The 24,422-nt window shown below is 54.3% G+C and overlaps 7 protein-coding genes across 7 annotated transcripts; 4 read left to right on the top strand and 3 right to left on the bottom strand.

Moving 5' to 3' along the window:
- Positions 1 to 1,026: 1,026 nt before the first annotated feature.
- K452DRAFT_246079 (uncharacterized protein) lies at positions 1,027 to 3,840 on the bottom strand. Its single transcript, XM_033538005.1, has 2 exons — positions 2,816 to 3,840; positions 1,027 to 2,764 (listed from the first exon to the last, which is right to left on the bottom strand). The coding sequence occupies exons 1-2, from the start codon at positions 3,768 to 3,770 to the stop codon at positions 1,281 to 1,283; spliced, it is 2,439 nt and encodes an 812-aa protein (XP_033399699.1). The 5' UTR covers positions 3,771 to 3,840; the 3' UTR covers positions 1,027 to 1,280.
- A 1,415-nt stretch (positions 3,841 to 5,255) lies between these two features.
- Positions 5,256 to 7,169, bottom strand: K452DRAFT_306631 (uncharacterized protein; the record flags this gene model as incomplete). Its single annotated transcript, XM_033543001.1, has 1 exon — positions 5,256 to 7,169. One exon carries the CDS (start codon positions 7,167 to 7,169, stop codon positions 5,256 to 5,258), a length of 1,914 nt encoding a protein of 637 aa, XP_033399698.1.
- Positions 7,170 to 7,972: 803 nt separating this feature from the next.
- K452DRAFT_349828 (uncharacterized protein) lies at positions 7,973 to 10,099 on the top strand. The gene is made up of 2 exons (XM_033545620.1): positions 7,973 to 8,376; positions 8,428 to 10,099. Exons 1-2 carry the CDS (start codon positions 8,074 to 8,076, stop codon positions 9,745 to 9,747), a joined length of 1,623 nt encoding a protein of 540 aa, XP_033399697.1. The 5' UTR covers positions 7,973 to 8,073; the 3' UTR covers positions 9,748 to 10,099.
- On the bottom strand, positions 10,096 to 10,563 carry K452DRAFT_306629 (uncharacterized protein; the record flags this gene model as incomplete). The annotated part of the gene is made up of 1 exon (XM_033543000.1): positions 10,096 to 10,563. One exon carries the CDS (start codon positions 10,561 to 10,563, stop codon positions 10,096 to 10,098), a length of 468 nt encoding a protein of 155 aa, XP_033399696.1.
- A 699-nt stretch (positions 10,564 to 11,262) lies between these two features.
- K452DRAFT_306628 (uncharacterized protein) lies at positions 11,263 to 13,272 on the top strand (the record flags this gene model as incomplete). The annotated part of the gene is made up of 1 exon (XM_033542999.1): positions 11,263 to 13,272. One exon carries the CDS (start codon positions 11,263 to 11,265, stop codon positions 13,270 to 13,272), a length of 2,010 nt encoding a protein of 669 aa, XP_033399695.1.
- A 4,301-nt stretch (positions 13,273 to 17,573) lies between these two features.
- K452DRAFT_285187 (uncharacterized protein) lies at positions 17,574 to 18,945 on the top strand (the record flags this gene model as incomplete). Its single annotated transcript, XM_033540070.1, has 2 exons — positions 17,574 to 17,580; positions 17,719 to 18,945. 2 exons carry the CDS (start codon positions 17,574 to 17,576, stop codon positions 18,738 to 18,740), a joined length of 1,029 nt encoding a protein of 342 aa, XP_033399694.1. The 3' UTR covers positions 18,741 to 18,945.
- Positions 18,946 to 21,704: 2,759 nt separating this feature from the next.
- Positions 21,705 to 23,027, top strand: K452DRAFT_285184 (uncharacterized protein). Its single transcript, XM_033540069.1, has 2 exons — positions 21,705 to 22,218; positions 22,342 to 23,027. The coding sequence occupies exons 1-2, from the start codon at positions 22,038 to 22,040 to the stop codon at positions 22,791 to 22,793; spliced, it is 633 nt and encodes a 210-aa protein (XP_033399693.1). The 5' UTR covers positions 21,705 to 22,037; the 3' UTR covers positions 22,794 to 23,027.
- Positions 23,028 to 24,422: the final 1,395 nt, after the last annotated feature.

The following is a 24,422-nucleotide window of genomic DNA, read 5'->3' as shown; positions in this document are numbered from 1 at the left end:
CATCTCGTTAAACGATGAATCTTGCTGGTCGAAGATGGACGTTAAATGAACGAAAACCGATTGTACAGAGAGTAACTTCATAGTCGACCAGCGCTTCGAGTAGATGGGACTGGATTCACCAACTAGAAAGATCACTGACAGCTTCATGCGCTGTGGATGCTTACCATCAGATGCATCAAGATGACTAACGAAGGAAAGAGACATGGCTAGCACATGCTGACAACGCAGTTCTATTAGGAACTTGCTCCGAGAAAGCCGCGTCGCTGTTTATCAACATTTATCACCAATCGCAAGGCGATCCGCGGTTCAGACATAAAAACAAACAAAACAGACCATTTACTCATCGCGAACCAGTTCCTATCCTTTCAAAACAAATCGACGTCGAAATCCTTCCTACATACAAAGGCGCCACCACCACCACCACTATCGAGATTCTCACAACCGCAAACCTCCCTCCCCCCATTATCAAACCTGCACGTTTCCGCCGCAGACAAAACACCATAGGCTCCGCAGTCCTCGCCAACCTCGCGCACACCCACCCACCGTCCTCCTCAACCAGGCCCAAGAAACACACACCAGCCCCCTTCCCGACCACCGCACCACACCCCCCCCAACCCCACCGCGCACCCTCACCAACAGCACCAACCACGCCCTACAGACACCTCCAGCCACTTGCAAGAAGGGATGATACAAGGGGATGGGACAGCGCATATGGTTTGCGTATAAGTAACATGCAGGTACGCAAAAACACTCCCAAGACAGCGGAAGGAGATAGCACTGTCCGCGCGCGAACCAGATAGCCTGCTCGGTGGTGTGAGTGAGCGTATCTACGCGGAATAGTACAGAGAGAGATAGGGACGAGCGCGGTGCGCACATTACTTCTCCTTCGACTTCTTAGTCTTCTTCATCTTCTCCTCTATGGATGGGTTGACACTTACTCCACACGAGACGACGACGCTCCGTACAGCACAGAACAGCGTAGGCCATGTGTGAAGCGTCAGAACCAGGCATGCACACAAGACGCACATAAAGAAAGACACAAAGATCGTTCATAAGCTCAATAACCTCGTACGTGTAGCTGTAGCTGTACACTCATAAGTTCGGAAGCAAAGCTAAAACCAGCCGAAATACGCACCATACCCTCCCTCATGCCCAATCTAGACCTGTAGATACCGTGAATAGCATCTATCCTCCTCCTCCACCCGTCTTCAAAACAATTCATACCCGTTCACCCAAGCTATCAACACCCTCACCACCACGCACAATCACAACTCAACCACCTACCCCTTCAAGCTCCCCGCAGCCTTATGCACCAACCCCGTAATAATACCCACCCACCTCTTCGCGCTCTCCTCATCGCCCCTCTCCACACTCTCCACCAAGCCGGGGTACGTCGCGCCCGCATACCCAGTCCAGACGCCCGGCGCAAACACGACGTGCTTGAACCAGCTGCGGCCGTCCAGGCCCGGCGCGTGCAGGAACTGGCGCTCCAGGTACTTGTACTTTGTGTTGACGGCGCGCACGCGGTAGTACAGCTTCACCTTCTCCCACCACTTCCACCACGGGATCGGGTTCTCGCGGATCTCGGTGCGCAGGTCCTCTGCCGTCGCGTCGAACTTGGACGCCGAGTGGTGTAGGTGCCCGATTGCTTTGTGCAGTGGCGCGAACAGCGATGAGGTGTCCCAGCCCAGAGGCAGAGGATCCCGGTTCCCAGCGCCGTCGATGTTGTCCTTGTGCCCGTTGGCCTTGTCTTCCACGGCTTTGAGGTAGCGCTTCAGGCTGTTGGCGTAGTTAGTCGCACTGAACTGCAGTACGGGTGACTCGATCATGTTGGCGGCCAGCAGCGCCCAGATCTTGGTGATCGTGATATGGTACTCAAAGCCTTTGTCACCAAATGTGTCCATCCAGTAGAACGAATCGTAGTTCGAGTGGTAGTGGTAGACGGCGCTGCGCTCATCGTTCTTGAATCCAAGGTCCAGGCATGGGATGCCGGCAAAATCTTGGAAAGCGGTGAAGTCAGAGCCGGAGCCGATAGTACGAATGTGCTTGTTCCAGGTGTCACCAACGGTTTGGTTGGCAACTGTTTGGTTGGGCGACTGCACTGCATTGGTCGCATCTATGAGTGCCTGGTCGAGGAGGGGTGCACCAGCAGCGGTGAAGTGAGGCCCGCTGGTGCCGACATCGACGTTCAAGTATGCAACTGCAGAGTGGGCAAGCCATGGGATGTACTCTTCCACCCACTCGGTCGAACCGATCAAACCGTACTCTTCGCCGTCCCAGCTCGCAAGGACAATGGTGCGGAGCGGCTTCCAACCCTTGGAGAGAGCAACACCGAAAGAGCGAACCAGTTCGTTCATGGCGGCAGAGCCAGAGTTGGGGTCGCCAGCACCACCGGCAATCCAGGCGTCTCGGTGGTTTCCAAGCACGATAACTTCGTCCGGGATGGTCCCGTTGATGATGCCGATGACGTTCCACAAAGGCGTAGTAACGTATTCCTGCTCGTTGACAAGGTTGAGAACAATGTTGTCTGGTGTCGGGCCAATGTTATAGTCGACACCCTTGTAGCCTAAACCACCGCCTTGCCAGTATTTGTTGAAAGAGTCAGCCTTCGGGCCGTGGCCATTCAGCGCCTTAAGCAAGGGTAGCGCTTCACGGTAGGAGATTGGGAGGGATGGGATGGAAGGAATTTTGCCTTCAACGCCCTCGCGGGGAACGCCAGGCTTGGAGGGGTAGCCGGGAGTAGTCGGGTCACCAGGTACAATGCCTACATCACGTTAAGGTCGTATTCTCCAACAACTGGTTCGAAAGAACTTACTCAAAAACTGAGTGCTGCCTCTCTGGACGCTGCTCGGGTTCCTCGCAGGGCCTTCCGGATAAGGCTTACGGCCATTGTCCTCTCTGACTTCTCCGTCATCACCAGGGTCGGAATAGAGGACAGCGCCAATCATTCCAAGCTCCTCTGCTCTCTTTATCTTCAAGCCTCTGAAGATGCCGCCGTACTTGGCAAGCGCAATCTTGCCCTTCAAGCTGACATTGGCCTTTATCAAATCTTCGTAGTCTTCGTACGTGCCATAGTTGACGAAGACGTAAGGCGCGGTGACATTTCCAGAAGCGCTGTAGCCGTGGAAGGTGGGAACACGGTCGGTGAGGTTGCTGGTGGGGTCTTCGGAGAGGATGTCCTCTTCCAAGCTTGCCTCATACGTGACATTCCACGCGTCGGCAGTTTCGCCCCTCTTGCTGTGCCTGTTCTTTTCCAGCAAAGCCAGACGGTGTCCGAGAGGGTAGTTGATGTAGGTATCATAGGAGACAATCTCAGTCTGCCCGATACCAAATTCCTCCCACCTCTCCTTGGTCCACAGGGCCTGGCTGAAGTTCTTGCCAGCCAGATGCGGGCCAGCAGTATAGTACTGGCTCCATTCCCTAGCCTTCTCAGGCTCCGGTGTACTCGTCAGGATGTCCTTAAGCTCTTCAAAGCTCACGCCATCGGTCAAAGGCCAAGCTCTGCTGATGCTGTGACCCCCACTATTGGCGAGGGAAAACGAGCTGATGGAGGCAGCATCATCGCCGGGGTAGTATGGTGGGATGATGAAGACGGAGGCGAGGACTGCGCCGAGGACAAAAGCCGGTACAATGGCAAGGATGTAGGTGCAGGCGCGGCGGAGGTTTTGATGGGGGTATCGCGGAGGGCGCTCGGCGACAGGAATGTCCTGGAAGAGCGGGGTGCGTTCGTCGGCCATTACGGCTTTTTCGTCGTTGCGAGGGGCGACCATCACAGGCAGGGAGGTCAACGGGTGGTTTGGAGAGAACTCTGCCCCATTGGAGTGGGAGCGAGGTGCGAGAGAGGTGTTTATGTACTCCGTAGCTCTTCTGGAGCTCTGACGATGTCTGAGCTGGAGCTTCCGGATTTGTTCTAGTCGATTTCGTCATCGCGCGGAGAACGGCGGCGGTTGGTGCGGCGAGCCGATCAGACCTCACCTCAACCACCAGCACGTCAATCTCTCGAAATATCTCGCCAACTTCGTGCTCCAGGGGCCCTGAACTGTCTCCAGCCGGCCTCTTGACTCGTGTTCCGGCCATGGTCGCATTCAGTAGATACCTGCGAATGGCCTGCCTCCTGAAAAAGCATCAGCATCGTGCAACCTAAGCCGTCCCGTACCTTCCAAGCCCTGCAGTATTGTGAGAATCTACATCCTTTGATGCAGTATTGGAAGCTTTCCTCGTATCCTGAAACGGATCGGCAGTGCAGCTGGCTGTCGGACAAAATCTGCAGTTCGGGCATCGTGCGTCAAAAGCAATCATTCAAGCCGTTTCTCATTATGAATTATAATGCCCCGGAGCAATGTTGGAGCCTTAGACCTTTATCCTGTCAATTGTTCATGCCCATTCTGTCTTGCTGCCGGCCAAGAAGGATGCTTCGATGAAAAGCTAAAGAAAGCATCCTGCGCCCTTGTAGGAGCTTAATCGCTATACAATGAAGGCTGGAGGTGTACCCCGCATTCCTCAGCATAGACATTTGCGATGGTATTGTGCTTCTTATGTGCTTGAATAACCCGCGTTTGCTGTTTCTTATGGGTATCCTGAGCTTATCCCCATAGTCTGTTTGCTTCTTTCCTTCGTGGTGGTTGCACTCGCGTGTGCCTTGAGATGCGTCTCGTGGGTATGCTATGTAACCTTATTATTATAGACTATCCACTTTTCTGTGGCTTATTGCTGTATGGTGTATGAGGATGGGATATGCCGCGTGGGTATGTATTCATACTTTTATTACGGTATTTGTCTTCTAATTCATCTTCCCACATACAATTGTCCAATATATTTCTTGTGGATACATCTTCTAAACATATTATTACATTTTAAACGTTCCTTACATCCTTAGCTATCTATATAGTGGTAAGAGGATGCGATATGCCGTGTGGGTACGAATGGAATACTTCTTATCAAGGTCTGTTTGCTTCTTTGGCATTTGAGTATTGTGCATACATATAGTTTTACGATGTTTCTCATAGATACGTATTATAAGCTTGTTGTAACGCTTTCTTTTCTTCTTTTGTGCTTGATTTTTCCTATATACGCTCGCCATAAACCGCTTCTTGTGAGTATTTATTGTAAGCTTACTATTACAGTCTGTTCATTTCAACAACGCTTGATTGTTTCCAGGTGTATGAAGATAAGGTACATGTCAAGGGTATACCTATTCCTCAGTGCACAGATATCACGGAAGATGCTAGCATGCTGACGGCACAGTCCTGGCGCGCTCACTCGAGAGAGACAGTGAGGAACTCCTCTTCGCCGAGGCCGTGCACCGCCTCACCATCCATGATGCCGTACACGTAGCACTCCCCCACGATCCGATAGGTGCCTTGCTCGGACTTCCGCAGCACGAAGGGTACTTGTGCTCCAAGTATGATACAAACTGAGTCTCCCTCCCTTGCCTCTTTCGGTCCTAGTCCAAATGATCCGTTGCTCATCGTGAAGAAGGTACGATCCACTGTACCCTTGGTGCCACCCAAGCGTTTAGGCAGGGAAACCATCAACAACATTTCCAGAAGTGTCCAGAGCTCGCTAAATTCAGGACATCTCCAGCTTTTGTTGTTCCGGTGAGTATTGTGCGGGTTGAGAAGTCCTAGCAGCCGCAAAAGGTCCGGATTGTGGATGAAGCGCTTCATTTGTTTTGATATATTGCTTTCAGACTTGGCAGGGCTGCAGCATAGCGTGTTGAGGTAGATGTATAGATCTCGGGCTACAAGGGGATAGGTATTGAGAGCCATTCTTATAGATGATTCAAAATTTTCGTTATCGATGAAATCGCAGATTTTGGATGCGGCTGCTAGAGTCTGAATGTTGGCTCTGTTGGCGTTTATCGAGTTGGACCCATGGAAAAAACGTCGACTTGGCTGCGGGTCTGTCCGAGATGGTGAGTGTGGATCGGGAGAAATTCTTTTCCAATTCCAAGTTTGGAACAAATTGCCACAATTAGAAGATACAGAAGATACTTGATCCAGCAGACATATTTGGACTTTGAGAATACCCCCACTGCAGGAAAGATTGTGCGGCAAAGGAGACATTTTCGCATCTGCATCGAACCATCTATCTCTCCAATGACCGATTACGTTTTCATCTCTTGGTGCATTTGACCAATCGATTGCCCAGGAGGGGAGGTCGCCGACCTCTGTTGGCTTGAGGCCAATGGCATAAGACAGGAAGTCCAGAGTCTTGAGTTCCCCAAGGGAGAATCGGATAAGATCGGTATAAAGCTCTGCAACGGGTTTGGAATAGTCGACGGCTGGCATTTTATCAGTTGTCGAATGGACTATACCGAACAGGGCGTATATTTTGTCTCTTGGCTCAGTTGTTTGTAGGTTCCGCGTCCTCATAACCAGCTCGAATAATCCCAGTCTGCCATGGCTATCCAAATCATCCTGAAGGGCTATCACTGGTGCGAACGGAATTGACATTAGGCCTTGGTGTTGGGTTTGCAGTTGCCTCACCAACTTTGCTGCCTTACAAATGGATTCCCAGGATCGTTCCTTTGAGAGTCCACAGAGGACTTTTGCTTGTCTAGATAAAAGAACCTCCTGTAGGGTCCAAGTTCGGCCAAACCACGGTTGATGGTATAAAGAATCCATGACATACCAGACATATCCTTTCCTAAGCAAGCGGTTGACGGCCTTTGAGTACCGATCTTGTTGCAACAGGTTATGGTATCGTTTATGCTCCAAATTATCAATCCGATCGATAACGGAGGCAGTGCGTTCATCACACACTCCTGGAAAGACCACAACTTGAGCGGCCAAACGGTAGATTTCTGCCATCATACTAACTTGGTGATTACGCTCGGCGGTGCTGTCCTGATTGATGCATATAGCGTCTATCCACAATATTCGCGGTGTCGAGGAACGAAGCCAGTTGAGCGCAGTAGAGCAGTTCTGCGTCACAAAAATTTGCTCATTTTCACCAACTTTGATCCCAGTGCGCGTCTCTGAGCCGCCCCAAGCATATGAAAGTGCTTCGTAGTGCGGCGTGGGCTTGTTGTCTAGATGAATGGTATGAATCTGAATTGTGGGTTGTTCCCACGAGGACCTTTCTGGTAAAAGGTGAACAACTCTGATTTCGCGAGCGTGCTTCAAGTCAGAGTATTTATATTTGGAAGAAAAAAGGACCGACGACATTTCAACTATATGTAATCTTTCCTAAAGTCGAATATCCTGTAGAGTTGGGCTCTTGAGTAATGAGTAGAGAGTGCATGTCAAGCTGTCATTCTGCGAGATGTGTACTGGCGAGGCTGATGTATGACCTCGTGATAGCTGCGCCCTGACGGAATTGGCTTGCATATTGCTGACTGCATGAAGCACCCGAGGCGCACTTCAACATGATTCGGTTGATGCAAATGCCTGGGTACGTAGACAAGCGGGATGAGAGGGCGTAGTTAGGTTTCGTCACCATCAAGTGAGATTCACCACCCTACGGGATAATGATGCTTGCAGCGAGTAGAAGTCAGATCTAGTTAAGATATTTGTAGACTGTGTGCATTCTTAGATAGTCTCACTTTTATGTAGGATTCAGGCTTGTAGCTAGGCAGGGAGTGTTCCATGGGGACTGCTCGTTTCTCATTTGTGAGATTAAGGCACTGCGGCAGTGTTCTCGAGTTTGCACAGTCAAGGCGATCAGGCATGGCCGATGATGTGCACCGCCTTTGAAGATGGGGTGTTGAAGGCTCTGACCCGCCGGATGATGGATCTCCTCTCTTGAGGGTAGGGGCGTCATATCGTAGGTACGGAGCTCAGGCTGATCGAAGGTACACAGCATGATTCAATTGATGCAAATGTCTTGGTAAGGAAAAGAATTGATGGATCGTTGGTAGATACGCGGAGGGAATTCCAGTCTATCCGATAAAGGCAGCGGTGACGCGACCCGGCGGCCATGTGAAGCCTGAACCTCGGCATCACGACTCGCGCTCGGCATCGCAGGTCCACAGCCATCTCACACTACGCCCATCGCCCGCCGTCCCCGCACCTCTCTCCCCGGATCTCCAATGCGCAGACGAACCCATCGTCCGCCATAACCGCGCCGACAATGTCTTCCGCCGATTTCGCCGCCGCCCAGGCCCGCATCGCCGCCCGCCGCCAGGCCCGCGAGGCCCAGTACCGCGCCCAGCTCGCTGCCCACCGCGATGCTCACCACGTCGCGCGCATCTCGCGCCTGCCATACCCGCTGAACCGGTTCGGGGGCGCCGGCCTCGCCCTGTGGGACGCGGTCCAGGGACGCGAAGGTACGCGTCCGGCGTTTCGCGTCGGCCAGGTGGATGCCGAGCTGCTGGACGAGGAGCTGTTGGAGCTATTGAAGGGCCAGGTTGGCGAGGGTTTGAAATACTACGGTGTGAGTGGGGTTACGGCGCTTCAATTGCTTCGTTCTAGCTGACATGTCCAGTCGCACCTCGCCCAAGACTACGCTCCCGAGATCCTGCTCGTCCTCCGCGCCATCCTCTTCAAGCTCTCCATCTGGGATCACAACGCTTCATACGGCGCTGCGCTGCAGGGCCTGCGCTACAGCGATGCGCGCCGCTCCGACGCCTCGCGACTTCCGCCCCGCACCTGGCAAAAGACCATCTACGGCCTCGTCACCGTCGGCGGCCGCTACGCCTGGACCAAATGGGAGGACTGGCTCATCTCCCGCACCACAGACTACGAGCTACCCTCACGGCATATTGAGCTCGCCGAGCGCCTCACCGGCACCCTGAGCACCACGCACAGCGTCGCCGCCTTCGCATCCTTCCTCGTCTTCCTGACAAACGGCCAATACCGCACGCTGCTGGACCGGGTGCTGGGCCTGCGCTTGACGCCCTCCTCGGGTTCCATATCCCGCGAAGTGTCGTTCGAGTACCTGAACCGGCAGCTCGTCTGGCACGCCTTCACAGAATTCCTGCTGTTTCTCCTCCCCCTCGTAGGCATCAGCCGCTGGCGGCGCATCCTCTCGCGCAGCTGGCGCAAACTGCGCCTCTTCTTCCTCGAACTAATCGGCCGCCGCAGCAGCGGCGCCGACGACGACGACACCGACGCCGGTAAGGGCGGCGAGCTCGGCTTCCTCCCCGAGCGCACCTGCGCCATCTGCTACGCGGACCAGAACCCGGCGGGCGGCGCCAGCGAGGCGCAGGTCATGCAGTCGTCGGCGGCGGGCGGGGGCGGCGTCATCGGCTCCGCCGCCACGGACATCACCAACCCGTACCAGGCCATCCCCTGCGGCTGCGTGTACTGTTTCGTTTGTCTGGCGCAGCGGCTCGAGGCCGAGGAGGGCGAGGGCTGGACGTGCCTGCGCTGCGGGGAGACGGTGGCGGCGTGCAAGCCGTGGGACGGGGACGTGCTGCCGCGGGCCTCGGGGCGGGGCGGGAGCTCGTCCTTCGAGGGTGGTGGTGCTGGCGCCGGTGGTGGTGGCGGCGCGGGCAAGAGCGTGGGGTTCGCGGCTGGGGCGGATGGCGGGGACGACGCGCGCTCGACGACGACGTCGAATCTGAAGGAGGTGGATCCCGCGCCTGTCCTCGATGAGAAGGAGATTGAGGTCGGGGGCACGCTCAGTGAGGATGTGCTGGCTGAGCGCAGTCTTTTGGGCAGTAGGGCCCTCGCTGAGAGTGATGAGTGGGCGCGGGCAAGCCGCATCGTGGATGGGGCGGAGGGGTCGAGCAGCCAGGGGTCGGGCGACGAGCAGAGCGAGGAGATTGATGAGGAGGAAGACGAGATGGAGTATGATATCTGAGACTGGTGCTCAACATGTCGGTTTGGTGGTGGTGTTGGGGCAGCTGGATGAGGTTGGTGGTTGGGTGGGGTGTGCGTGGACGGGTTTGACTGATGATCACGACGAGACGAGACAACAACGACGGTGTCGAGACAGTGGACAAGAGAAAGAGAGAGTATGGTGATGATTATGGCGGCTTTCTTCCTCTCTTCCTCCCTCTCCCTCTCTCTCTTTCTTGCAGGAGGCACGACGCAGCAGACTAGGTGCGGCGGTCGACAGTCGGTGGTCGGCGTTTGGATGGGATACCCTTTGCTTGGCCGCGCCGTAGTTAGGTTATATAGCGGTTTGTGCGTGGGCTATTGAAGCTTTTTATTCCTTCCTACCTTCCTTTCTTCTTCCCTCTTTTCTTCTCGCTTTGTCCGGTTTCTGTGCTGTGCTGCTGTGCTGCTGTGCTGTGCTGTGTATGCTGTGCTGCGCTGACCCGCGTACGCGGGAGCGTGCATGTGCCTGTGACGCGTGGTTGGAGAGGTTGCGATATGTGGCTCTGAGTGTGCCTAGGGCAGGTGCTTTGTCGTGGGGTTGAGGTGCGCTTTGTGTGCGCCTTGGGTGTGGGGTTTGGTGCTTGGTGGTGTTTTTGTCTGGTCTATGATGGAGCTTTGTGGTATGGTTGGGTAGGCTCATAATACTGCGCACTTGCGCGACAATGAAGGTCATGGCTAATCTGACTAGGTCTCGGTACTTACTCTCTCGTGTACGCCTCTCGCTTCTTTCGTCTTGAGGTTTTGTCAACGATGGCGGCGGTACGTATGGCTTCCTTGGGGGATCGGACTGCGGCATGGTAGTCCGTTTCCTTTTGGTGTTGGCTGGGTATAGAGTCTCGCTCTTTGTAACGGCCGGGGTGTTGAGGGGCTATGCGAATGTAAGTTGGACAACTTGATGGATATTTTCTTATGGGTGGGAGGTTGCTGATTAGCTTGGATTTTGCAGCCGGTCTTGTCTGTACCTACCTATTCTTCGTATCTCTTTTCCCGGGACCACCGTCGGGGATGGCAACATCTTGCTTGAACATCTTAGAGGGCGGATTTCCGTACTACAGCACTCAGCTGGCGATAGTGTCCAATTCATGAAGATCTATGCGTTTCTCCCATCATCCGAAGAGCTTACCTGTATGCACGGCGCAACGCCACTGGCAGAGCTGCGCTTTGCCATCTAGATCGAATTTACATGCCACTCGGATGACAGGTTATACAACATCTCTTCAGTGGCACATGTATTACCGAAGCTAGCCCTCTATAGTAACCCGAATAATGCCTTTTTCTGGAGCTGAAAAACGCATGTATCGTCGTCTCAATCGCAACGAATCAGCTGCCACTTCTCGCCGCTAGCTAAAGCTGCTGTGTAACTTTGAGGACCTTGTGAACACGTCCTAAATATATCCTAAGATATCGCACGAGGCTATGAAAAACCACTTTGAAAACAACACATTTCCTACAGCTTTCATCTCGTCCTCATCCTCCTCAGCATCAAATCTTCGTCATGGATCATGGAACCTCCCAATACGAACATCTCTTGTTTAGCAACTCTAGAGAAGCAGTCGAGAACTCGTTCAGAGAATCTATTGATGTTACTTCCTTCCGCAGCACATCCACCAGCAATTCAATACTTCTCAATAACCTGAGGCAATCCCCCCAAATACCGCTCTTGCCAGACTCCCACATAAATCCGGAAGGCCAACAGAGTTCTTCTGATGGTCCCACAGATGAACCTTCCGTTACCGGAACATCACTGTCTTCTCCCACCACAACAGTCCGTCCCAGTCGGCTTCGCAGCTTCCTTTCGTTTTTGAACGACTGGTGGTTTTGGGAACTTAGCGGCATCATAATGGGTTCGAGTTGCATTGCCGCTGTCATTGGCATCCTCATTCAGACAAACGGCATGGCTCTTAACAACTGGGCTTATTCGATACAACCAAACACCTTAGTCTCTATATTCATGACTATTACCAAGGCAGCTCTGTTAGTTCCAATCAGTCAATCTATCAGTCAAATCAAATGGATCCACTTCTATGGAAAACCTCAAAGAATACTAGATCTTCAATCCTTTGATGATGCTAGCCGAGGACCTTGGGGATCGTTGCAATTCTTGATAGGAATGAAGACCCGCAACTTGTTTGCGTCGTGCGGGGCGTTTATGACTCTGGCAGCTATGACATTGGATCCGTTGGCTCAACAGATAGTCGCATATCCTTCGCGACAGGTCCCTCTCGTCCATGGAGACGCGTATGTGAACGCCACACAGAAACTCGACTTTCAAGGAATTGCCGGTATTCAAAACTCACTGGATACTGAAACCCAAGGTGCTGTATTCCAAAGGACTGCCCTGAACTCTTCCAACCTGTTCCGCTGTACAACCTCACAATGTCATTGGGCTGAACCATTTTCCACTTTGGGTATCTGCAGCACATGCCGCGACGTTTTATCCGAGAAACAAGCATATTGCAGTACTGTATCCGACTCATACGACTTAACGAAGTATGCTTGCAATTATACGATTTCCGAACTTTCACTCCCTGTGTTTACCATCGACAATGGAACTGAGCGCTACGCGTGGACAAAAATGCTTACGGCTGTCGAGAGCGACGAAATTCTCCGAGGCAACAAGTCTATCATAAGACCGAAAAGATGCCTTACGCTTCCCGAAAAAGACTCCCGATGCTTAACCAGTTTTATTCACTATTACTCAGAATTTGGAAATTTTGACGAAGTCGTGCTGCGTCGACAAGACTATACCTATTCCCCTTTAGCAAATTACAATATCAAAGAATGTGACATATATTGGTGCGCGCGCGAGTACGAGGATGCGCGCGTCTCAAATGGGTCTTTCTCCGCAGTACTAAACACGTCTCATACTCTCGAAGAAATCACCAATCTCAACAGCACCAAAGAGTGGGAATCATTTGATTCACATGATGCTTTGTACCTGGACGAGATCATGTATCTACGTCTTCCAGAGGACCTTAAAAGGAACGAAACTTTCGTCATTGACATCCGGCAACACAATGCGCTAGCGCAACTCCTCAGTTCTATTATGCGCGTCAACCAGACCGCTAACTACTCGTCGTCGGGCGTTGAACAGTCAGACTACTTCGGTATTATGATTGTAAATGACAATATTACGCGTTTCATCGAAGAGATTGCAGAAAGTCTGAGCAACCGCATTCGCTATGCCGACTCTTCCTACCGCGTCCATGGTACCGCGTTCCGAGACGAGACATATATCTCTGTGCGTTGGAAGTGGGCTGCCCTGCCGCCGGCTCTGCTGCTTCTTACGGCGTTCTACCTTGCGTGCGCCGTGCTACAGAATGCGAAACGCGGGACGGCGCTGTGGAAGTCGTCGAGTTTGGCGCTGTTGTTCCATGAGTTGGAAGGGTGGCAGAAGAATGAGTTGGCGGTTAAAGACATGGAAGACTTGCAACACGCGGTTGCCGATATACGGGCGCAGGTTGGAGATGAGAGTGGCGGGCTGAAGTTTGTGCGGTGTTGCTGAAGGGGTGAGGCGGGAAGGGGTGTTGGAGTGCCTTTGGGGGGTTTGAAGTGAGCTGTTGTGGCGTGCAGTTTGCTTCCAGCTCCAGATCATACAATTTATTCCTTTACCCACGGAACGGTCCTTAGGTAGCTATAACAAGTTCTGCCACTATGGCTGCCAGTCGCCAACTATCTATGGAGCTGAAGAGATACCGTGGCTCTAGAACACGCTGCATATAGACATGTCTAGTTAGGTTGGGAATAACTTGCCTATTCTTTAACGATGTATTAAGTATATATGCTGTACCCATCGAGTACTCCTTAAGTAGCTGCAGTTGGTTCCACCGCTATAGTCGATAGTCGCTAAATACCCGTAGAAATTAGAAGATGCCGAGATCCCGAAACATGCCGTATACAGGCTGGTCTAGTTATGATCCGGATAATTTGCCTACTTCTTAACTATATGTTGCGTAAAGACATCTGTACCCATCGAATGCTTCTTAGGTAGCTATAATAGGATATAATGCTACGGTCGGTTAATAAGCGGTAATAATAATAGTAGAAAGGTGTAGGGTATAGGAGTATTACTATAAGTATAGAGTTATAATATATAAGGGTATAGTAACATCCTATAAAGATACGAAAGTATTGAATATATAAGGCTGCGAGAGCACTTCTAAAGCTGTAAAGATATAAAATAATTTAAGTATAAGAAGCTATATACTTTATAGGTAGATAATTAAAAAGGTTAGGTAAAAGACTTAGGAGTAGCCGCGGCCAAGTTTTAAAAGCCCTTGAATATGAGAATTATTTTGGTTCATTATATGGTAAAGAGTTATGGATAAACTCTATACTCCGAACTCTATAAATAGAGAGAAGGGCCTAGGTAGTATAAAATCCCTTTATATTAGTATAATTTCTAGCAATAAATATATTTTACTATCTATTTATAATAATCCGCTTTCCTTTCTATCCGGTAACCCTAACTTATGCGTTTATTGTGCGGATTGGTTGAGTATTAAATATTACGGATTTATAGGTTGAGAAATAAACTTCTGTGAAGCTGGGCGCGAGGAATTAGACGCCGCTTGTCCTTCTAAATTACTACTACTTATGGAGGTATATATGCTGCTATCTAAAAGAACACGTTTTCTCTTTAAGATCCTTATTCCCTTGCAGTGGATAAACGTGTGGTGTAAGGGGTAAGGCTGTAGTGTAACAACTGACTGTAATAAGGCTGAAAAAACGAGAGTTATCGGAGTGATCCTGGCTGACAAATACCTTTTGCGATACCCTGGGAGCGTTTACCTGGGGAGATGCAAATCGGAGAATTGAGCTTAAAGCCATTGGAAGGATCTTAAACGCTCACTTTCCGGATATAAGCATACATTCTCCGTGCTGGATGGACTTGGCCAGAGCAAAGAAGGCTGCAGAATCAACCCTGAAGATCAGTGAAGAAAACAATGTCACGGAAAAAGAATATGTCACTGTAAAAAAATCAATTTCACAACTCCTCAGGAAATATGTCATTTTCTTCTTTTCACATGATGGCAGACCTGGTGCATGCGGCACGGGTGTCCAGCCGAGAGACCACATCATCATACCCCATGGAAGCCAGGTTCTGTTTATTCTTCGCCCGGTACTGCCACCGGAAGGACTCTCTCGGTCAGAACAGATGAAAACATATCCAAGATACACATTCATCGGCGAATGTTATCTCGAAGGCGCCATGAAGGGTGAGGTCTTCCGCAACCTGCACTACAACGACCCTCTCCACGCAGATCCACTGGATCCTGACCTGCTCAGGGATGAGACTGGGCGCGGAGGATTTCGCAAAGGCGTCTATCGAGACCAGGTCTTTCATCTTGCTTGAAAAGATGTTGACCAGCTCCTTCATTATCTGCCCGGGTCTTGGTGCGGCATCGCATGATACTGCCAGGCACTGCATCACTGTCGTTCGGTATTGATACGGGTCATTGCGATTTCACTTCCTGCTGCGTATTTGCGTTTTGTCTACTCATTTTCATTTGTCAAGTCCCGATGGATGAGGCAAGAAGTTCTTCCGCAACTTCCTGCAAAATCGACTGGAGCTCCGATTGGTGTTTACGGTGTTTTCTTTGATCACAGCTCCAAGTTTTGTTTCCCTGTCTTATCAGTATTTCCTTGCACTCTCCCGGCGTGTGTCTTTTAACTTTTGGTTTTTCTCCACTCTCCGCTTTTTGTGCGAAACTACGGGGAGAATCGCGTCTTTTCAGTTCCAGTCCTCCTTTTCTTGCATTTCACTCTCTTGTATGTAGCTTCTGTAGCTTGCTCAAGCCGAATATATTCTTTCATCCTCCTAATTTCACAAAATTAAACTCATAAGCCCATTACCAACCAGACATCACCCCCGAAACCCTCCACAACATCCCTACCTCCATACCCCTGACTCTCATCATGCTCCGCATCCACATTCACATCCACATTTACCGTACCCCTCCCTTTTTTCACTTCCCTTCCACTCTAAGCTATACCCGGTTTCACGTCCGAAGCTCAGAGCAACGAAACAGAAACCGCACATAGACATCGTATTTAGTAAACTCCGTTCAGCGCGCAACCTTAACAATATTACGACCACCTTCCCCCTAATTCATCAATTATCCATATCGGCATCTTCACAATTCCACCCCCCTTTTCCCCTTCCCCTTCGCACCAGACCAGATTCGTTCTCCGCCTAACGACCAGAGAGCAACACAGGAAGGAGAGCACACCCTCATCACAAACAAAGTGTAGGCGCACCAGAGCAAAATCAGCATCCAGAATCAGTATTAAGCGTCTGAGTCGAAACTCATTGCCTACACAAGGACAAAAACAGTACAGAAACCTGTCCTTTTACAGCAACGACAGGTTCTACTCCACAAACACCTCTTTACCCCCAACTCCCCATCACGCATCCGCATGCACTCGTTCCAGCGCTCAACACCACCACCGCACCTCCGCATCACATACCTAGCACATCTGCCCCTATTAACAGCACACACGAGCATCCATCCAAGCGTGCGCACGCACACACACAAACATCGCCAACCTCACAGCACTTCAAACGCGCCTACATCCATCTACGTATGTGCAATAGTATGTACACAACACTCGCGCCTGAGCCTCGGCCGCTCACTAAACAAAACACCGCCCACCACACCCCCTCCTTCACATCCCCAATCGCGACTCGCGAATCGCCCATCGCCAATTTCACCCACAGCACTACCCAAGCCCGCGCAAAACCCAAAAATGTCGAATGACGACACACGCACAGCATGCACCACGCACGGCAGCGCACCGGCTCGACCACCCACCCATACCAAAGCAACCAAATCAATAGTCCGCAGCGAAACAGCCCGTGCAGCTATATGAGCGGAGCCAATGATCCGCAGGCACTGGTCACGCACACAGACATGACACGGCGCGCGCCGCGACCGGTGAGCAGCACCGCCGTCAGGCAGCAGGCACAGGCAGGCACAGAAGACAGATGGGCGGGCCCACCCATCCACGGGCGTCGGGCGAGGCGGCGCCGGCGGCCGGAGATTGTGTTTTTGGTTTTTGGTTGTTTGTGGTGGGGAGCCGAGGTCGGAGGAGTGCGTGCGTGCGTGCGTGCGTGCGCGACCTTGCTTGCCCTATAGCTCAACTAGGTGGGTATGGGGTCTTGGGCTGGGCTGTGGTGGTGGTGTTGATGAGGCTGAGGAGGATGGGGTGTGGGGTTGGCGCGCGAAAAATCCAGGGCGCTGGCTGGGCCGAGGTCCCTGGACAGGGTGTTTGTTTCCTCGGCGGCGCCAATCACGCGCGCAGAAGCCCGTGGCGTGCATTGCATTGCATGTATTACATACATACGATACATGCGGTACATATCCAAACGCTTTCTCCAACTGCCTTCATCATCGTTGCGGTGTAGATATGTAGAAGTTTACCGCCTCCCACCGCCCTCCGCCGCCGCCGCCGGGCGCGCCCGCTAACTGCCTACTAAAGCTTATCCGCCACCGCCTGGCCAACGCAACGGGCGACGGCCTGGCGGGCCGCAGCGGCCACTGATAGGGAGGATCCGATGACGACGGCAGGAGTTAAAAGGGCGGCTGCTGCGCTTCTGTTGTGAACACTTTTTCTCTCCTTCGTACATACGAACTGCACCTTGCGCCATCGCTTCTCTGCTCCCACCCTACCTACATACCTACCGATCCACGCCCGCAAGTGTCAGAAGGAAGCATGCCTGGCCCGTCTGTCCTGCCGCTGGAGAAGCCCGCGGGCTCGGACATTGATTTCGGCGCCGTGGTTACGGGGCTCGATGTCGAGAACATGACTGGTGAGTACGCAAGGAAAGAAGACGAAATCAATCAATCAATCGGGAGCACTCCGGGGATCGGTAACCTCCTTTTGGTAAGCAACAAGGTACAAAGGACAGCAGTAGTCCACAGAAGGCGCTGACGCTCCGTCGCTCCAGACGCCGACTTCGACCTCGTGCGCGACGCCCTCTACCGCCACAGCGTCGTCGTGATCAAGAGCCGCGCCGACCTCTCCCCCAAAGCCCAGTACGAGCTGACGCGGCGCTTCGACCCGACGGCGGGCAGCTACGGACACGGCACCACGCTGGACGCAAAGCGCAGCATCCTGCACCCGGACCTGAAGACGGTGCCGCACCAGCCGCAGGTGCAGGTGATTGGGAACGGGTTCGTCGACGCGTACGAAGGGCTAGAGAACGTGCGCCTGCGCCACCCCCACCACCGCACTTTCCACAAGACGCGCATTCCCGACGAGGAGGACTTGGAAGCTACCCGCTTCTATCGCTGGCATATTGATGCGGCGCTGTATGAGCTGCACCCCCCGCGCGTGACGTCGCTGCTCGCGGTGCGCGTGCCCAAGGGCCGCCGCCAGACATGTCGGTATGACGACGGCAGCGGCGAGGAGCTCGACGTGCCGCTGGGGACGACGGCGTTCGTGTCCGGCTACCGGATGTACGAGCTGCTGTCGGACGCCGACAAAGCGCTCGCGCGGACCTCGACCGTCGAGTACGCGGCGCACCCGTACATCTGGATGAGCGGCGCGCGAGCAAAGTCGACCGGCCTAGGCCTGGAAACCGAAGGCCGCGAGCTGCCCGCCAGCGAGCTCCCGCCCGTCGACCCCTCCAAGATCATGCGCCTGCCCATGTGCTGGCGCAACCCCGTTACCGGGCGCCTGGCGCTGCAGATCCACCCGGCCGCGGTGCGCGCGATCCACCGCCAGGATGGCACGGTCGTGGACGAGCTGGGCGAGGCGCGCGCGCTGGTGCAGCGCCTGCAGCGCCCGGCGATTGCGCCGCGGTTCGTCTATCCCCATGACTGGCAGGAGGGCGATCTCGTGCTCTTTAATAATCATGGCGTGCTGCATTCGGTTGTGGGCGCGTTTGCGGACCATGAGGTTAGGCTGTTCAGGCAGTGCAATTTGGCGGCTAGTGAGGCGCCGCGAGGGCCGGTGGGCGAGGCTTGAGTGAAGGGGGACGATGAGGCGGTGGTGCTTGGCGGGTGAGCTTGTGTACATACTACAACGTGCGAGCGAGCGAGTGAGAGTGAGTGGCTTAGGCTGCGAAGGATCCGAAGTCGCGTGGTGCAGATAGACGTCTAGAAGAAATCCATCCATCCATCCATCTGTCCATCCGCAGTGCCCGCCTCTTCCGCCTCGGGCCCGACCCAAGGCCGAGTCTGCTTGCAGACAGACACCTACCTCACCTACCTATCCTCACCAACATCAGCACAACGCACAACCACGCCCCTTTTCCACCCTCAGTCCCTCTTCCTTCTCCATCCCCATGGGGAACGCCCGCCGCGACCAGCGCGCCGGACAAGGAACCTCCCTGTCGTGCATCGTCTTGCCTCACCGCGCCGAGCGACTCCGAGGCGTTTGTCTGATGTCTGATGACGCTCACGCCCTGCGCTGCGGCTGGCGGCCTAACGCACGTGTAGTAATCGTCCTTCTCATTCTCATCGTGGGTGCGCGATACGATGCGAGGGCATTGGTGCGCCTCTAGGGAGTAGGGACGGTCTGCGCGGCCCCACGTATGACCGCATGGGCTGGCTTTGCACGTGGCTCTGAGTGCGCGCGTGTGTGTGCGTTGAGATTGAGATTGAGAGTGAGATGCAGATGGGGTTAGTTGCGGTAGATGCAGTCAGTCAATGGGGTGAAGAGAGGGCCCCGGCTCTGTGTCTACTGCCTGTTGCGTCGCCTCGTGGCATAGACTCCACTGCCGGATAGTGCGAAGTGGGTTTGTTTGTCTGTTTGGTGGCATGGGCTTGGGCACAGGCGCAAGCGCGCCGAAATACCCGCTGCCCGCTGCCCGGCGCGTCGTTGCGGCGTTGCGAGGCAAAAGCAAACAAACAGATGGAAGGGCGGACGGACATGGCTATGTATTTGTACGTGCTGGCGGGCAGGCGGGCAGGGAGACAGGCTGCTGAAACACCACGGCACGGCACGGCATGGCGGCACATGCATCCGCCCATCATTCACACCGTTAGACGCGGGACGGTCTACCTGCACAGAAGCAAAAGCAACGATGGTGGACGGCGATGCTTCTATGTACGTTGATGTTGATGGAATGGAAGGAAACGGGATTGCGTGTCTACCTACCCATCTCGGGCGCGGAAGCGCGGGAGGCCGCACCGCATCCCGGCCACGTCACCTCGCCTTCATGGATAGGTGCAAGGGAGTTTGTCCGCATCTCCTTTATGCACGCCGCGGCACAGTCAACGAATAATCCACAGATCAGATCAGAGACAAGACAAGCAACAGCAAACTCAAGCATACGGCGGGGTTTCCCCATCTAAAGACAAGGAAGCACAGCCTGAGTAATCAACCAAGAAAAAGGAATTGCGAATGAATGAACGAACGAAAGAATTGAATTGAATTGAATGCGCGAACGTGCTTCCATTGGTGTCATGGCTTGAAGAGGGGGCCTAGCAGCCTAGCAGCCACGTGGAGTGGAGGCGCTTCTGGCGCCAGGGTTCCGGCGACCCGGCGACCCGGGCGGCGGGAACGTGGGCGGGTGCGTGGGCGGGTGGCCTAGGGGTGCAGCGCAGCGCAGCACGAGGAGAGGAGGAAGGGGGGAGAGGGTGAGGCTTGGGGATGACGATGGGGGCGCCTGATGAGGTAGATTGTGGAATCGAGGGGTCGTTGGCGGGTGTGATCTGATGTCTGGCTGTCTGGCTGTTTGGCACAAGAAACGAAAAAAAAAAAAAAAAAGAAAAAAGAAATCGCTGATCGAGATAAAGACAGACAGAGACGAAAGTGTGTGACCACCATCAGCCTATACCTGCACCGCCGCTATAGCTCTCTCTAGATCACAATCCTCGCCATCCTCCCCAACTAAGGTCCCATCCTTCCTTCCTTCCTACCCACGCCGTCGCCCGTTACGCCGCTGTCAGTGTCAAGCGTCAACTTCCCACTGCGCATGCCGATCACCGCCGTCATCGCACATTCGGATCGGCGCCGCGACTTCATTCATCTCGCTTGTGCTGCTGCCAAAAAGGCAGGTCTTGCACGTCGCGCGGCGCGCTAAACGCCCCGGGCTCAGATGTAGCTGGTTAGTCTGGAGCTGGCTGGCTGGCTGAGCCGAGCGCGTTGATGATGAGTGATTGAGGGCACCGATGCCGCGAGCTGCGTCTGCTACGTGAGATGAGATGAGATGAGGTGAGCGCGAAGAGGAGCCTGTGCGCGCTGCTGCGGACTGGACTGGACTGTGAGCAAAGCACTGCACTGCAGCGCAAGGAGGGGGATCTCGTTACCCAGCCTGCCGAATCATTGATGGATATGTATGATGAACGACGAGCAGCACCACGACCGCAGACCCGCCCTCGCCAGATCGACAGCACGCCTGCCCCGCACCCTCGTCGCAGGCCGGCGCAGCTCACCTGCTGCATTCCGCCATCTGACACGGCGGCCTACCTACTCATTCGTTAGCGGTAGGGGTGTTGCTCATCATCTGAGTCTCAGGCGCAACCGGGCGCGCAGCGGGGCCGGAGCGAGGCCGTCCTCAGTCACCACCGTGGCCAGGGCTTCCATGGGGCTAGCCCGATTCGGGCATGCGCTGCTGGGGGACAGAGGAGAGGGCGAGGCTAGGGCGCCGCGGCGCTGGTTAGCCTAGCTAGCTGCTGCTGCGGGGGTGAATAATGAATGGTGCGCTTGGGCGAACCCGCTGTTTTTTGCTCTTGGGCCGCCGTTATGGGTGCGTCTCCGCCGCCGCTAACTGGTTGGGTTAGTTGGTTGGTTGGTGGATTGCGCGGGCGTATATGAGCGGGGGTGCGCTGCTCGGAGTCGGAGGTGATGCTCGTTTTTCTGTGAGGTCGATTCAATTCGATTGGAGAAAGAACTGGAGAATCTGCGCAAGCAAGAAGAAGAAGTACTATACCCCCCCGGGCTGCCGCTTTCTTTTTTGCTCTCTCTCTGTCTCTTCTTTCTTCTTCTTCTCTTCTCCTCTTCTCCTCTGTCTCTCACTCTCACTCACTCTCTCTCTCTTTCTCCTCACTCACTGTGTCTCCACTCTCGTTACTGGACCAGCCCTTCTCTCCCAAAAGAGGAAGAGGAAAAAGAAAAAAGATCTTAAAAAGTCCATCATTTTTCTTAAGACACTCGTTCGCCCTCCGCCCACCACATTGATGCCCTCCTAAGCATCGACCCCCGGGGCCACCACAACCACAAACAACCACAACTACAACCAAAACAATTACAAAACCAACAACAACAACAACAACAACAACAACAACCCACCACAAACAAACACACACCCAAGCGACAATGACGCCCAAAGGCCAGGCCGCCCTCGGCCTCACCCTCTGCTTCATCATCCTGTCCTCGCTCGTCGTGGCCATGCGCCTCTTCACGCGCTACCGCATCCTGCGCAACGCGGGGCCCGACGACTGGCTCGTCGTCGTCGCGCACCTGTGCAATGTCGCCTTGACCGTGACTATTTGCGGGCGTACGTCTTCCCAAATACCACCCCCCCCAGCCCATATACCACCACCAACACCACTCCCCCCCTCCCCAACCGCACCAAAACCCCAAAAAGCAAACCGAGGCAAAAGACTAACCCCCCACACAGAAGTCCACTACGGCATGGGTCACCACACGTCCGAGCTCTCGCGCGCCTACCTCACCGGCACCATGCAATACTTCTACGCCAGCCTCCCGGCATACTACCTTTCGCTAACATTCACGAAACTGTCCCTCCTCCTGCAATGTTTCCGGATCTTCACTTCCGCAGACTTCGGGATGCGGCTCGCGAGCTGGATCCTGATGGGGCTGGTCGTCTCGATAGGCATCTACACCGTGCTGGCGGACATCCTGATCTGCATGCCTGTTAAGAAATTCTGGGATGATAGCGTGGCCGGGTACTGTGTTAACGAGGAGGCGCTGTGGTTGACCAATGCCGCGTTTAATATCTTGACGGATATGGCGATTTTTTTGCTGCCGATTAAGCGCGTGGCGGGGTTGCAGTTGGCGCCGAATAAGAAACGTCTGCTGATTGTCGTGTTTGGGACGGGGTTCTTGTAAGCTCTCCCCAAAACCCCAACTCCCCTTCCCCCATTTCGAACCAAGCAAACACACAAACTGACACCACCACAGCGCCTGCATAGCCAGCATAATCCGCCTGCACTTCCTGATCATAATCTCGAACTCCACAGACCCCACCTTCGACAACTCCGGCGCCGCCGCCTGGTCGAGCATCGAAGTCAACGTGGCCCTCATCTGCGCCTGTCTCCCCAGCCTAAAACCCCTGATCGCGCCCTTCGTCAAGGACATGACGTCGGGCGCGCGCAGTGGGAGCAACACCATCGGCACGACGACCATCGGCGGCGGCATCTCCGCCTCGCGCACCAAGCGCCAGAGCCGCGCGAGCCGCTTTTTTGGCATTACCAGTGGCGGCGTCAAGGAGATGAAGCGCAGGCTTGATGACGAGGAGAGCGCGGTTGGCATTGCGCCCGCTGGGGGCTGCTATACGGGGGCTCTGAAGGGCGGCGCCACGTGCACGGCTGATAGCGATGAGGAGGGCGAGGAGCTGGCGGTTGTGAGGGGGGAGGGCGGCAAGCCTGCTGCTGGTGCTGCTGGTGCTGATGCGGGTGGCATTGAGATCAGCTGTCGCAAGGAGTGGAGCGTGACGGTGGAGAGCATGATGGATTCGGACTCGAAGACGGAGCTGGTGCAGTCGACAAGGAATGGGAGCGCTAGCACTGGGAGCAGTGGTGGTGGTGGTGGCATGTGAGTATGCTTGCTTGCTTGCTTGTCTGCTTGCTGCGTTGGTTTGGTTCCTGCTCTTGGCGCGGCGCTCTCTTTTCCCTCTTTTTTTTTTATGGACACGACGATGGATGGACTACTCATGGATGCGATGGATGGCTGCGCTGCGGCTTTTGGTTTCTTTTGTTCTTCTTTCAAAAACCAGTCTGCGGACGGCGGCAGCGGCCATGGCAATGGCAATGGCGACAGCGACGGCGAAGGCGATTGCGGCGTCCAGATATCCCCTACATACCTATAGTAATGCACGACGAACGCGTTTGATACCCCCTCGACATTTACGTACTGTCCACAACTGTCTGCCTGCCCGTCTGTCTCCCCATCTCCAGACCATCTTGACACAGCACCTGCATGTCCCGGCCACGGTTCACCTACCCAGACCGTCCGCCTCGCCGACCAGACCAACAAGCGGTGTCGTCTCTCGATCTCGATGCACCTCGGCGAACGAGACAGGCAGGCAGCCCGCCGCCAGCCGGATCGGCGCGGCGCGGAAATGACTGCAGTCGCGGGTGTCATGGTGGTGCATGGGCAATGCTGCAGCGGCCGTCGCGGCCCAGCGGTCCGAGTGTCTCGACTAGCTACAACAACAGCAGGGGGGCTGTATGTGTGCACTGGGTGGTGTGTGTTTGTGTATGTGCGCTGCGGTGTCGGACGGACCCTGGGGAGGTCGGATTGTCTACGTAATTGAGCAGGAGGCCGCAGGCGAGACCCCGCGTCCGGTAGGTTATTTTGCGTCTTCTCCACTGTCGAGACGATCGCACGTCGTCTGCGCGGTAGGGATTTGCTGGCATGGATCTGCTCGGCTCTGCGCCCCTGAGTCACGGGCATGCGGCGCAGTTGGTTGCTGCTCACGCCGTGACGGTCGCGCCGCCGTCACCGTCACCTGCCCTC

The sequence above is a fragment of the Aplosporella prunicola genome (assembly GCF_010093885.1).
Source record: "Aplosporella prunicola CBS 121167 unplaced genomic scaffold K452scaffold_7, whole genome shotgun sequence".
In the NCBI taxonomy this organism is placed as follows: Eukaryota; Fungi; Ascomycota; class Dothideomycetes; order Botryosphaeriales; family Aplosporellaceae; genus Aplosporella; species Aplosporella prunicola.
This window is presented reverse-complemented; position numbering and strand designations above follow the sequence as displayed.